Source organism: Scyliorhinus canicula, chromosome 16 (genome assembly GCF_902713615.1).
Source record: "Scyliorhinus canicula chromosome 16, sScyCan1.1, whole genome shotgun sequence".
NCBI lineage: Eukaryota > Metazoa > Chordata > Chondrichthyes > Carcharhiniformes > Scyliorhinidae > Scyliorhinus > Scyliorhinus canicula.
Genome location: NC_052161.1, coordinates 46469876 through 46482882, shown reverse-complemented (window position 1 = coordinate 46482882; position 13007 = coordinate 46469876). Strand labels below are relative to the sequence as shown.

The 13007-nt window shown below is 44.1% G+C and overlaps 1 protein-coding gene across 1 annotated transcript in view; it reads right to left on the bottom strand.

Annotated features, from left to right (window-relative positions):
- Positions 1 to 12773, bottom strand: part of ppp2r2d (protein phosphatase 2, regulatory subunit B, delta) — a 79693-nt gene extending 66920 nt beyond the window's left edge. Inside the window, exons 1-2 of the mRNA XM_038821439.1 lie at positions 12583 to 12773; positions 12368 to 12454 (exon numbers count right to left, since the gene is read on the bottom strand). Of these exons, the coding sequence (XP_038677367.1) occupies positions 12368 to 12454; positions 12583 to 12589 (94 nt within the window). The 5' untranslated portion in view covers positions 12590 to 12773. The remainder of the gene's footprint in view (positions 1 to 12367; positions 12455 to 12582) is intronic.
- Between the last annotated feature and the right edge of the window lie 234 nt (positions 12774 to 13007).

Genomic DNA, 13007 nt, shown 5'->3' with positions numbered 1-13007 from the left:
CGCATCCAACCCATGTGCATCTATTCCTTTTGTACCGTTAGTGCAAAGATACAACAATGAGAAAAAGCTGGCTAGGAATATTTTTTAAATGGGAAGAATTTCTACAGGTATTTAAAAAGCAAGAGTAATGGCCCAGTGAAGCAGCTGAGGCTACCTCGTTGAATGTTTTTACGGCAAAGATCTAGATTTTTGGACAGTAAAGGAATTAAGGGTTATGGTGAGCAGGTGGGTAAGTGGAGGTGAGTCCATAAAAAGATCAGTCATCATCTTATTGAATGATGGAGCAGGCTCGAGGGGCCAGATGGCCTACTCCTGCTCCTAGTATGTATGTTCTTAAGTGAGCAAGTCAGGGGACTTAATAATGGGAAATAATGGAATGATGGATACATTGAACAGATACTGTACTTGACTTCACTGTAGAAGACAGAAAGGATTATGAATCAAGAGGCAAAAGAGAGGAAGGAACACAAAGCAATTACAATCATCAGGAATAGGGTACTGAGAAAACCATTAGAACAAAAGGCTGACATGTTTCCAGGATATGATGGACTTTACCCGAGGACCTCAAAAAAGTGGCTGTGGAGATCCATTGGTTCTAGGAACATATAAACTAGGAACTGGGGTGGACCATTCAGCCCCTTGAGCCTGCTCACATGGCTGACCCAACAGTAACCTCAAATCTGCATTCTGTCTACTCCTGATAACCTATCACCTCCTTGCTAACCAATAATTTATCCAAATCTGCCTTAAAAATTTTCAAAGACTCTGCTTCCAAAGCCTTTTCAGGAAGAGGGCCAAAAATGACCATCAGAAAAACTTTTACCTCTTCTCAATTTTAAATGGATGACTCTTATTTTTTTGTAAACCGTGACCCGAGTTCTAGATTCTTCAAGAGACAACATCCTCTCCACATCTACCCTGTCAAGGCCCCTCAGGTTCTTATGTTGCCACTTGCTCTTCTAAACTCCAGCTAATCCAAACCTAACCTTCCCTCCCACCCTAGTATCAACCTGGTAACCCTTCTCTGATCTGCAATGTGTTTACATCCTTCCTTAAATAAGGGGACCAATATTGTACACAGTACTCCAAATGTGGTCTTACTAGTGCCCAGTATAACTGAAGCATAACCTCCCTACTTTTGTATTTAATTGGCCTCACAATAACTGATTAGCATTTCAGTAGCTTTCCTAATTACTTACTGTATCCGCACACTAGCCTGGTGATTCATGCATTGGGATATCCAGATCCCTCTGCACCTCAAGAGCTCAGCTATCTCTTACCATTCAGATAATGTTTTTGTTTATTCTTCCTGCCATAATGGACAATTTTCCAAATTATATCCCATTTTCCAGATCTTTGCCCACTCACTTGAGACTACAAAATGTAGTCTCCTTTTTTAAAATAAATTTAGAGTACCCAATTCATTTTTTCCAATTAAGGGTCAACTTAGCATGGCCAATTCACCTACCCTGAACATCTTTGGGTTGTGGGGGCAAAACCCATCCAAACACAGGGAGAATATGCAAACTCCATACGGACAGTGACCCAGAGCCAGGATCGAACATGGACCCCAGTGCCATGATTATCATAGAATTTACAGTGCAGATGGAGGCCATTCGGCCCATCGAGTCTGCACCGGCTCTTGGAAAGAGCACCCTACCCAAGGTCAACACCTCCACCCCATCCCCATAACCCCACCCAACACTAAGGGCAATTTTGGACACCAAGGGCAATTTATCATGGCCAATCCACCTAACCTGCACATCTTTGGACTGTGGGAGGCAACCGGAGCACCCGGAGGAAACCCACGCACACAAGGGGAGGATGTGCAGACTCCACACAGACAGTGACCCAAGCTGGAATCGAACTTGGGACCCTGGAGCTGTGAAGCAATTATGCTAACCACAAGGCTACCGTGCAGCAGTGCTAACCACTGCACCACCATGCTGCCCTATCTTTTTATAGACTCCTGAGGTCATCTTCAGGGCTTACTTTTCTACCTATTTTTGCATCATCAGCAAACATGGCACTCTTCATCCAAGTCATTTGTATAAACTGTAAACAGTGAAGGTCCCAGCACTGATCCCTGTGGCACACCACTTGTTACATCTTGCCAACCTGAAAAAGGTACATTTATGCCTATTCTCTTTAGCCAGTTCAATGACTGTGGAACGGAGCTGGCTAGGGGCACGAACATTGTGTCCCACCCCTCACACCCTGGCCACCCACCCGCCACCTCATTATTCACGTTAGCCAGTTAATCTTCTATCCATGTCAATGTTATCCCCGTTATAGGTCCAGGTGAGAACCCAATCTTTTACTCTGGAAAATTGTGAATAAATGTTACTGCGTCGTAAGAGTGACAACACTGACCAGCAGACACCTTTTATGGCAATCTAAAAAAAATATTTAAACACAAATTTAACAACAGCAATAAAGGAATAGATTACATTTAATAGTTACAACATTTACTGATTTTCTAACCCTGCCTAAATATATATATATTCCAATTAAGCAAGCTAACATCTCTGGAATACCACTTGCGAATAAGTCAACCAAAGGTTTCCACTTGCTTATATTATATACAAAGCCTTTTAGAGAGTCTTGAACCATGTCTGTTCAATTGATCTCCCATAAGAACTGCCAAGCCTGGCCCCTCCCATTAACTATGCCACCTGCAATCCAAAAGCTCACTACATTTTTGTGTCTTGTTACGAAAGGTTACATTGCAAAACCAATGATTCCCTCCCTTTGTAATTACACAAAAATAAATAAAATATGAAAATTTCTTATATTCATCACACCCCCAAAGCATGAGTTTTTATTTTCCGCAATATCGTTTCATGTGGTACTCTATCAAATGCCCCCTGGATATCCAAGTACAATACATCCACCAGTTCCCCTTTATCTACAGCAGGCATTGTCAAACTTGGGGGCACAACCCACGGGAAAGTCGCGGAGCTGTCCGTCGCGGCGCTTCCGATCGCGCAAATCTGCGCTCAACAGCCGGCTGTTAATAACGCCGGCTGCAAGCGGTCTTCAAAATGGCTGTGAACATAAAAAAAATGTGGCCGCACTGCACATGCGCGCCAATCAATCATCGGGCACGCATGCGCAGTGCGGCCGCTTTTCTATTTAAACGGTCGCAGCTTTTTGTTTTACAAGTTTGGAGGGTTTTATTCATTTATTTTATTCATTGGATTTTTACAGGAAAAAAAATGCAGAACTTTGGACAGATGGAGACTCCATACTTTCCGACACCAGAGGACTTCACCTTCATACAACAGATTCCATTGGAGGAGCGTGTATGAGGGCCAAAGGGAGCCAAAACCATTTCCTCCATTTTTGTCAGGAGCAAACAAGGTAAGAAATGAAATGAAAAGAGAAGATGGTGGGTCGCGCAGGTCAGCCATTGTAGGCCGCGAAGGTCGGCTGGCATGGGCTGCGAAGGTCGTCCGGTTGGTAAAGATGGGCCCCCGGAAAAAAAGTTTGAAAAACACTGATCTACAGCACAGGTTACTTCTGCTAAGAACTGAGATTTGTTAAACAGGATTTCCCCTTCACAAGCCATATTGACTCTACCTGATGACCTTTTCCAAGTGCCCTGCTATCACCTGTACAATCATAGAATTTACTGTGTAGAAGGAGGCCATTTGGCCTATCGAGTCTGCACCAGTCCCTGGAAAAAGCATCCTTCTTAAAACACACACCTCCACCCGATCCTTAACCTTGTTTATTGGCCAGTCAGGGCAATTTAGCCTGGCCAATCCACCTAATCTGCACATCTTTGGACCGTGGGAGGAAATCGGAGCACCCGGAGAAAACCCACGCAGGCACAGGGAGAACGTGCAGACTCCGCACGGATAGTGCCCCAAGCCGGGAATCAAAGCTGGTACCCTGGAGCTGTGAACAACAGTGTTAACCACTGTGCTACTAGGCTGGCCACTAAAAGCTTTGCTAAAAAATTCTAACATTTTCCCTACAACAGATGTTAAGATAATTGATCTGCAGTTCTCCACTTTTTGAATAATAGTTACATTTGCTATTTCCAATCTAAATGGGACCTTCCCCAAATCCAAGGAGTTTTGGAAAATTAAAACAAATGCATCAACTATTCCACTAGACACTTCCTTTAGGACCCTAGATTAAATCCATCAAACCTAGGCTCTACTACTTCTCTGGTGACTGTGATATTCCTGACTTTATCCCCCACCTTCACTGTCCTGGTTTATAGCTGCTTCTGGGATATTACTTGCATCCTCTATAGTGAAGACACACGCAAAATATATGTTCAATTCATCTGCCATCTCCCTGTTTTTCATTATTATATGCCAGGCTCACTTTGTCGGACTAACGTTCATTAACCTTTTTCTACTAAGGAAACCAGCATGTGGAAACGGTTTCGGCAGAGATCAGAAATGGTAAAGGCAAGAAGTTCGTGGCAGGAGTCATGTACAGATCCCTCAACACTAACCACATGGTAAGGTGGAGCATAAAATAAATAATTGGTGCTTCTCTGAAAGGTACAGTGATAATCATGGCAGGATTTTAATTTGCATATAGACTGGATTGGGCAAAGTAACCTAGATGAGGAGTTCCTTGATTTCAGAATAGTTCTTGGAATAGCATGCTCTGGAGCCAACCAGAGAGCAGGCTATACTAGACCTGACATTATCCAAAGATTTTCTGGCTAGCTTTCTCTCATACTCTAATAATAGGCCTTGGGAGGCAATAAAGAAAAGATTCAAGAGGTTGGTTCCTGGGGTGAGGGGGTTATTCAATGATAGGAAGCTGAGAAAATTGGGCCTACACTCTCTGGAGTCAAAAATAAATTGCCTAATTGAAACATACAAGACTCTGAAAGCTCGACAGGTTAGACACACAAGTAATTTCTCCTGGCTGGGGAATCCAGAGCATGGAGGCCACATCCTCACAAGAAGAGGTCAATCAATTAGGACTGAGACAAGGAGAAATTTCTTCAGTCAGAGGGTTATACATTCTCCACCCCAGAGGATTGCGGATGATCCATCAATGAGTACATTAAAACGGTGGGATTGACCGATTTTGACCTCAGGGAATCAAGGGCATGGGAAGTTGATAGGAAAGCAGCAATGAGGCAGATCAGCCACAATCATACCGAACAGCAAAGCAGGCTCTAGAGATCATAATCCTGCACCTATTCCTAATGTTCACATGCTTCTTACAAAGTTGCATCTTCTATCAGAGTACCTTTATTTAGTGCATTTGCGCAAAAATCTGAGTCCCTGTCAAAAACCTGAGTTTGGAGTTCATCATCTTCCCACAGTTATTATTTGGTTAGCTGAAAAAGGGGGCTACCAAATTCACCTGCACCTACATTTCACAAGAGGAACATACAATGTGAACAATGTTTCAGAAAACAATTTATTTTCAGGTTATAATTTCTTTCCTTCCAAGTTATTTAAAAATTGCTATTACATGTTAACTGCAAATCCAGACACCAATGGCCAGTCTACATGATCTAATCTGAGTGACTAACTCCATGTCCAAGGTCAGAAACCGAAGCAATGTCAGAATGTTTGCACTGGGGTTGAATGGCCTTTGTACCAATCAGTTATTTCAAAAATCCTTTTTGTTTTAAATAAGCACAAATATATATACTGTACCTTCCTTATCCTCAAGATGTCCCAAATCACCAATCATTGAATGGTCACAGTTGTATGGGCAACCACAGTAACCAATTTGCTTGCAACTTAATTTACTCCTCAACTAATGACTCAAAATAGTTTAGCTGAATCAATCCTGTTTTATTTGAGGTTATTGCTATGGGCAAACTGGTTACTATACTGCTAACAAAATTGTTTTAAAAAAAATAATATGGTCATGATGGCCTTGACAGTTATTTCTTGATATATTTCCCACTCAGGATTTCTTTGATGTGCGACTTGCATAGCTGTGCATCAACAGTGCAGGAGCGGAGGGGGAACGGTCAGGATAGCGTGTGGCCTGGTGGGGAACTTGCAGATGGCCATGTTTCCATGTGCTTGCTGCACAACCTATATGGCAGAGGTTACAGATCCTGAAAGTGCTGTTGAAGGACATTTGGAGAGTTGCTACAGTACCTCTTGTGGATGGTACATACTGCAGCCTGTGTATGCTGTTGATAAAAGGAGTGAATATTTAAGGTGATGGTGGGGCAATCAAGTGGGCTGCTTTGCTCTGATAATGTCAATGTCAAGTTTCTGAGGAGTTATTGGAGCAGCACTCATCCAAAGACAAGTGGAGATCTTTCCATCATACTTTTAACTCCCACCTTATATATGGAGGGCTCGGCGGAATTAGAAGAGGAGTTGCTTGCCACAGAATACCCTGCCTCTGTAGCAACCAACAATTTCAGAGGACATGAATGGTACTATATAAATGAAAGTTTTTTCTTATGCTAGATATTAAAAAGTCTTCAAATTCTGCGGAGAACAAGCTCAAGAAATAATTATATTTTCTTCCTGTACATTGACTGCACTGCAATCCCATTTAAAATTCAGCTTCTTTCTTGGCAGAAAATACAGTAAAATACAAGTCATTTGGTAGTACAGAACTTGAAAAGCACGTTGTTGAAGCTTTTCACATTGCACTCACTATTCACGAGAATTTGCAAGAATAGCAAATTATAAAAAGTTACAACAATTCATTCTGTATTAGAAGAGGGGTGTTGACTGGTTGGCCAGTGGACTCTTGATTGGCAGAGTACTGCCATGGAGAATGCACCAGTTAACTAATGACAAACAGTTAAATACCAAGCTTTGTTTAAATTCAAATTAGACAGGCTGACTGATGGGAAAAGGCATTGCCCTGGGGAATGAACCAGAGAATGGCTGTCACCTATTTTTGAAACAGGTGCAATGCGAGGCATAATTCTTAGCCCACTCAGGATTGTTGAGCAAATGTTGTAAATCGTAGATTCACATTTAATATTGAGTGTTTTCAGCTGGTCTTGTTGGGTACGGTCGGTACTTGCCTGTTGCAAGCAGCTAAAGGATAGATCACTTGATATGATCTGCCAGTCCTTGGGAAGTACATACGTGGCATCACATCAGCACTGAAATTCATATACCATATTACTCATTTGCACGCTATGCAGAACGTCATTTTAGTTTGAGGGCAGCATCCTGTTAGTGGTGAATGCTCGGGTTGCGACTACTTGTAATGTGAAATGACTAGCTTCATTTGTTGCTCCAATTTCTGAGGCACCTTACCCTTTCGGGGTAATTGAAGGTAGATTGGGCACCTTCAGAACCAAAAGTGGCAGCTTCATGAGTTTGTGCGTTATACGAGTAATGATCCGATCAGGGTAGTCATTATCTCGCAAAATGATTTTGATGCACCCTGTTTCAGTATCAGGTTTGCGTGGTGAGCAAATTGCCCAGTTTCCATTTATGAGGTTTCCAATATGGCCAATATTATCGCACGCGGAACTGGTGGCAGGAGAGAATCTCTAGTCATATTTCACAACTAGCATAACAAGGAGGGGGAGAACATTTGACTGCTCTATTTCAAAAGGTGAATGGAGGTCAGCCTTCTAAAGGGTGTGCAAGGAAACTCTTCCAAGCCGCCGCGGATTAATATATATCAATATCCGGCAGGGAGGCACCCGGGGGGGGGGGGGGGGGGGGGGGTGGACCTCACTCCCCCAAGCCTGTCCACTATCCACAAATCAGGAGTTTAATGGAATATTCTCCACTTGCCTGGAGTGCAGCGCTAACAATACTCAAGAGGTTCACACATCAAAGACAAAGCAGCCCAATTGATTGGCACCCCATCCATAAACATTCACTCCCTACACCAACGACACACAATAACAGTGTACACCATCTATCTGCAAGTTGCACTGCAAGAACTCACTAATGTTCCTTAGGCAGCACCTTCCAAACCCACGACCGCTACCATTTAGAAGGACAAGGGCAATACATGCATGGGAATACCGCTAACTGAGAATTCCCCTCCAAGCTACTCACCATCCTTTTTAAAAAACTTTAGAGTACCCAATTCATTTTTTCCAATTAAGGGACAATTTAGCGTGGCCAATCCACCTACCCTGCACATCTTTGGGTTGTGGGGGTGAATCCCAAGCAAACACGGGGAGAATGTGCAAATTCCACACGGACAGTGACCCAGAGCCAGGATTGAACCTGGGACCTCAACGCCGTGAGGCAGCAGGGCTAACCCACTGCGCCACCGTGCTGCCCTACTACTCACCATCCTGACCTGTTCCTTCACTGTTGCTGGGTCAAAATCCTTGAATGCCTCCACTAACAGCACTATGGGCTTCCATGGACTGCAGCGGTTCACAGCAGCACACCACCACGGTCTGGAGATCAATTAGGAATGGGCAATAAATGCTGACCGAGCCAGAGACACGCATATCTCATGAATGAATAAGAAATGTATCCCCACAATCAGAAATACTTAAAAAGGGTAGAAATTCATCCAAACGGCAACAGTTGCAGAGAAACCAGCAATAATTGAAGATACAAACTGCAATAAAGTTGTGAATCACACAAACTACTGGAAGAATGGAACATTGTAAATCACGCATGTTTTGCTCAGTGTTTAGGATCGTCAATCATGCCCCAAGAGATCCTGCAGTTCTCTAAACTTCTATAGTAACGCACATAAAACCAAAAGAACTTTAAAAAAAAAACATTAAACTGACCAAAATTCTCAGTTAATAGCCAGTGAACCAGTTAACAGAAATATTTGAAATTCAACTCCAAGTTTTATCTTCCTCTAATAATGGTTAGAAAAGAAAAACTGCTGCCTCACGGCGCCGAGGTCCCAGGTTCGATCCCGGCTCTGGTTCACTGTCCGTGTGGAGTTTGCACATTCTCCCAGTGTCTGCGTGGCTTTCGCCCCCACAACACAAAGATGTGCAGGGTAGGTCAATTGGCCACATTAAATTGCCCCTTAATTGGAGAAAATGAATTGGGTATTCTAAATTTATTAAAAAAAAAGAGAAAGTCGCAAAGAAATTATACTTTGGATTATTTCAAGCTACCCAAAATACATACAAATAAGGTAATAATATTCCTCAGAGAAGTCATAGAATTTTACAGAATTTACAGTGCAGGAGGCCTTTTGGCCCATCGAGTCTGCACCGGCTCCTGGAAAGATCACCGCACCCAAGGTTAACACCTCTACCCTATCCCCATAATCCAGTAACCCCACCCAACACTAAGGGCAATTTATCATGTCCAATCCACCTAACTTGCACATCTTTGGACTGTGGGAGGAAACCGGAGCACCCGGGAGGAAACCCACGCACACACGGGGAGGATGTGCAGACTCCGCACAGTGACCCAAGCCGGAATCGAACCTGGGACCCTGGAGCTGTGAAGCGATTGTGCTATCCACAATGCTACCGTGCTGCCAAATGCTTCCGCAGCTTTCATCTTTCAAATACCACCTGAAAAGCTCCACATAAAACAAATCGATCTTAAAATATGTAATGAGAAGTGAGCTCTGAGTTAAATGCAAGTCATGACAGTAATTTGCTCTAGAGGTGTACACTCATTCATAAATTAGTGCTACAAGTTTGTGGTTTACCATACCTGAACCCATCAATTAAATCAATTTATAGTTTCTATACAGGATTGTCACTCCATATGATCAATTGGGAAATTTTGAAAATCAAGATTCTATATGTGGGTTTACAACTAAAGTAAATAATACATTTTTTTGGTGATTTTTTATATTTTTGTTTCTAACACCCTGTATCAGCAATAATAGTTCCCTACTCATATCTAGTATGATGAACTTCAGGAGTAAAACCTTTTACTTTATTTTAAATAATCAAAGAATAGCCTGCACTGCCTGCGTGAATTTTGACATTTTTCACTGCACGATCGTAGGTCCCTCTTTTAATAAATTCAAACCTAGGTCCCCTGGTGAAAATAAAACCATATTATGGATTTTGTTTACTTCTCAAGATTGCAGAAAATTCTGCAGCATCTAATTAATACACCCAAATTACAAACAATGCTTGTGATACAATATATTTAACTTTGCACAATGAACCCAAGCCATTAACTTATTTCACTCCCCGCCCTCATTTTGCATACATTCTGCATTAGAAACTGCTTCTGTTCCTCAGTTTGAAACTCAAAGTCATGCACAGTATTTGAAATAAATATACAGGTGTGAATGAAGCTTGTTCATTGTTTTGAATGGCATAGTTAACAGAAAATTAATCTTGCGAGGTGTATAATTGATGTACTTGGAATATTTGAAGTATTGATTGACCAGCAGTTTTTTTTGGCAAAAAACTTTATAATTTGACTTTTTTTAAAAAAACTGCCATCCAGTAAAAACAAAGAGCTCACATATTGACCACATAAATAACACATATTACAACCACATTTCCATAGAATCCCTACGAGGCCATTTGGCCCATCGAGTCTGCACCAACACTCCAAAAGAGCACCCTACCCAGACCCACTCTGCCACTCTACATTCACGTGACCCTGCACATGGCCAATCCATCTAACCTGCACATGTTTGGACACTAAGGGGCAAATCTGCATGGCCAATCCACCTAATCTGCACCTGATTTACTCATGAGATTGTTACAAACAATAACTATAATCAGGATTTGACCACCAGGCCCTTCAAGTCTGCCCTGCCATGATCATGACAGATCTATGACGGGCAGCACAAATGGATAGCACTGTGGTTTCACAGCGCCAGGATCCCAGGTTCGATTCCCTATTGGGTCACTGGCTGTTGCGGCTGCACTTTCTACACGTGTCTGCATGGGTTTCCTTCAGGTGCTCCGGTTTCCTGCCACAGTCTAAAGGCGTGCAGGTTAGGTGGGTTGGCCATGATAAGTTGCCCTTCATGACCAAAAAGGCGAGATGGGGTTATCAGGTTACAGGGATAGGGTGGAAGTGAGGGCTTAAGTGGGTCGGTGCAGACTTGATGGGCCGAATGGCCTCCTTCTGCACTGTATGTTCTATGCCAGCCACAAATCCTTCGCTTTGTCTATTCCCCACAGCTCTCTATTCTTCGATCTATCAAATATTTATCCACCTCCACTTTAAATGCTTCTAATGATCCAGCCTCCACCACCCTCTGGGGCAGAGAGTTCCAGAGATTCACCACCCTCTGCAGGAAGAAATTCTGTGAATCTCAGTTTTAAATGACCAGCCCTTTATCGAGACTCACGTGGGTGGAAAACATTGCACCATCTATCCTATCAAGCCCCCTTGGGATCTTGTATGTTTGAACAAGGTCACCCCTCACTCTTTTAAACTCAGGAACACAGACCCAGACTATTTAGTCTCCCTCTCATTCCAAGTATTAGCCTGGTGAATCTCCTTTAGACTGTCTCCAATGTTACCATATCCTCTATTAGGCAAGGGGGCCAAAAGTGTATGCAGTAACCCAGATGAGGCATCACCTATACAACTGCAACAAAACCGCCAGCCCCTTTGCAATAAAAGCCAAAATGCCGTTTGTCTTAACCACCTGTTGAACTTGCCTTCTAGCTTTCAGTGATTCATGCACTAGTACACCTAGATTCCCTCTGAACTTCTTTCACCCACAGTCTCTCCCCATTTAAATAATAATCTGCCTTTCGATTACTCGTACCGAATTACATGGCCTCAGCCCCACATTAAACTCCATTTGCCAGGTTTTCACCCACTCATCCAACCGATCTACATCCCGTTGTAGAATCACAACATCCTCGTCACAACATGCCCTTCCACCCATTTTCGTGTCACCAGTGAACAATTGCGGGCCAAACACCAATCCCTGCGGCACTCCATCCGCTAACTGGGACAGTATTCCCTGGGTCTAACACAGCGCACGCTTTAAATGGGGCGCAAAGGGGACTTTTTTTTGGTTTGTTTTAAATGCCTAGCTCCCTGAAAAGTGCAACTCGTAAAAACAGCCGTCTCAAAAACACCAGAATAGGATCTGCTTTCAAATCGCCTGGATAAAAGCGCCGAGAGATTCTGCACAATACGAGAAGCTGCTTCAAGCACTTGTGGCTCGATGTCTTTAACGTTAGTAAGCAGATCCTCCCGGAAATCTGTTCTCAGCTTTGTCCTTTTGAACTACACAAGCTGATAAATTTGAAGCGGCCGCTCATCCGCCCCCCAAACCCCCAGGACTAAGGGCGTACGCACAACATTTGCGTCACTCACACCGAGGAGGAACTTTTTAAACTCAGCCCGATGTTTACAAATTAACAAACTGCTACTGCCGGCGGGGCTGGGCTGTTGTTGGGAGGCATCAGACAGGCATCAGGCCCGGCTTACAGGGCAGGCGATGCTGCCGCCCCCCACCCGGCCGATACCGAACCCCCCCGGAATCGCCGGCACCAACTCACCTTCCGCCACATCCTCATCCACAGCACCTTTCACCTGGGAGAAACACCACTGCAGGTCGTTACCGCAGGTGCCGACACCTCCGACCCCTATTTAAAAAAAAACAAAATCAATTACCAGTAAACCGGGAGGGAGTGCGCGTCCCAATCCCCTCACCCCAGGATTAGCGGGGGGGGGGGGGGGAGACATGTGGGCCCCATTCCCGGCCAGGTCTTACCCGCCATGTCTTTCAGATCAAGCCGAGTAAACTCCCACCCCCGCCCCTCCCGCGGGGCCGGGCTGGACGAGGCGGCTCCGTAAGTCCGGGCGGTGCAGGTTGTTTTTTTTAAATCTTTGGTCCGGAAGCGGTGACAGAATTTCAGGTCCCTCCGGCCGTCAGCGAGAGGCCAAAATGGCGGACACGGGGAGGCGGCATGATGCACTGACGTCACCGCCTGGCGGCGCGCGCAGTCCGCTCTTAAAGGAACCGCTTCAGAGTAATGGGCACACAGGCCGCACTGATACTGTAGCATGCTTGGCACGCTGCTGGTCTCTTAAAGGGCCGCTTCAGGGTAATGAGCACACAGGTATGTCTGGCTGCAGGTCTCTTAAAGGGACCTCTTCAGAGTAATGGGGGCACAGGCATCACAGATGGCATGGCAC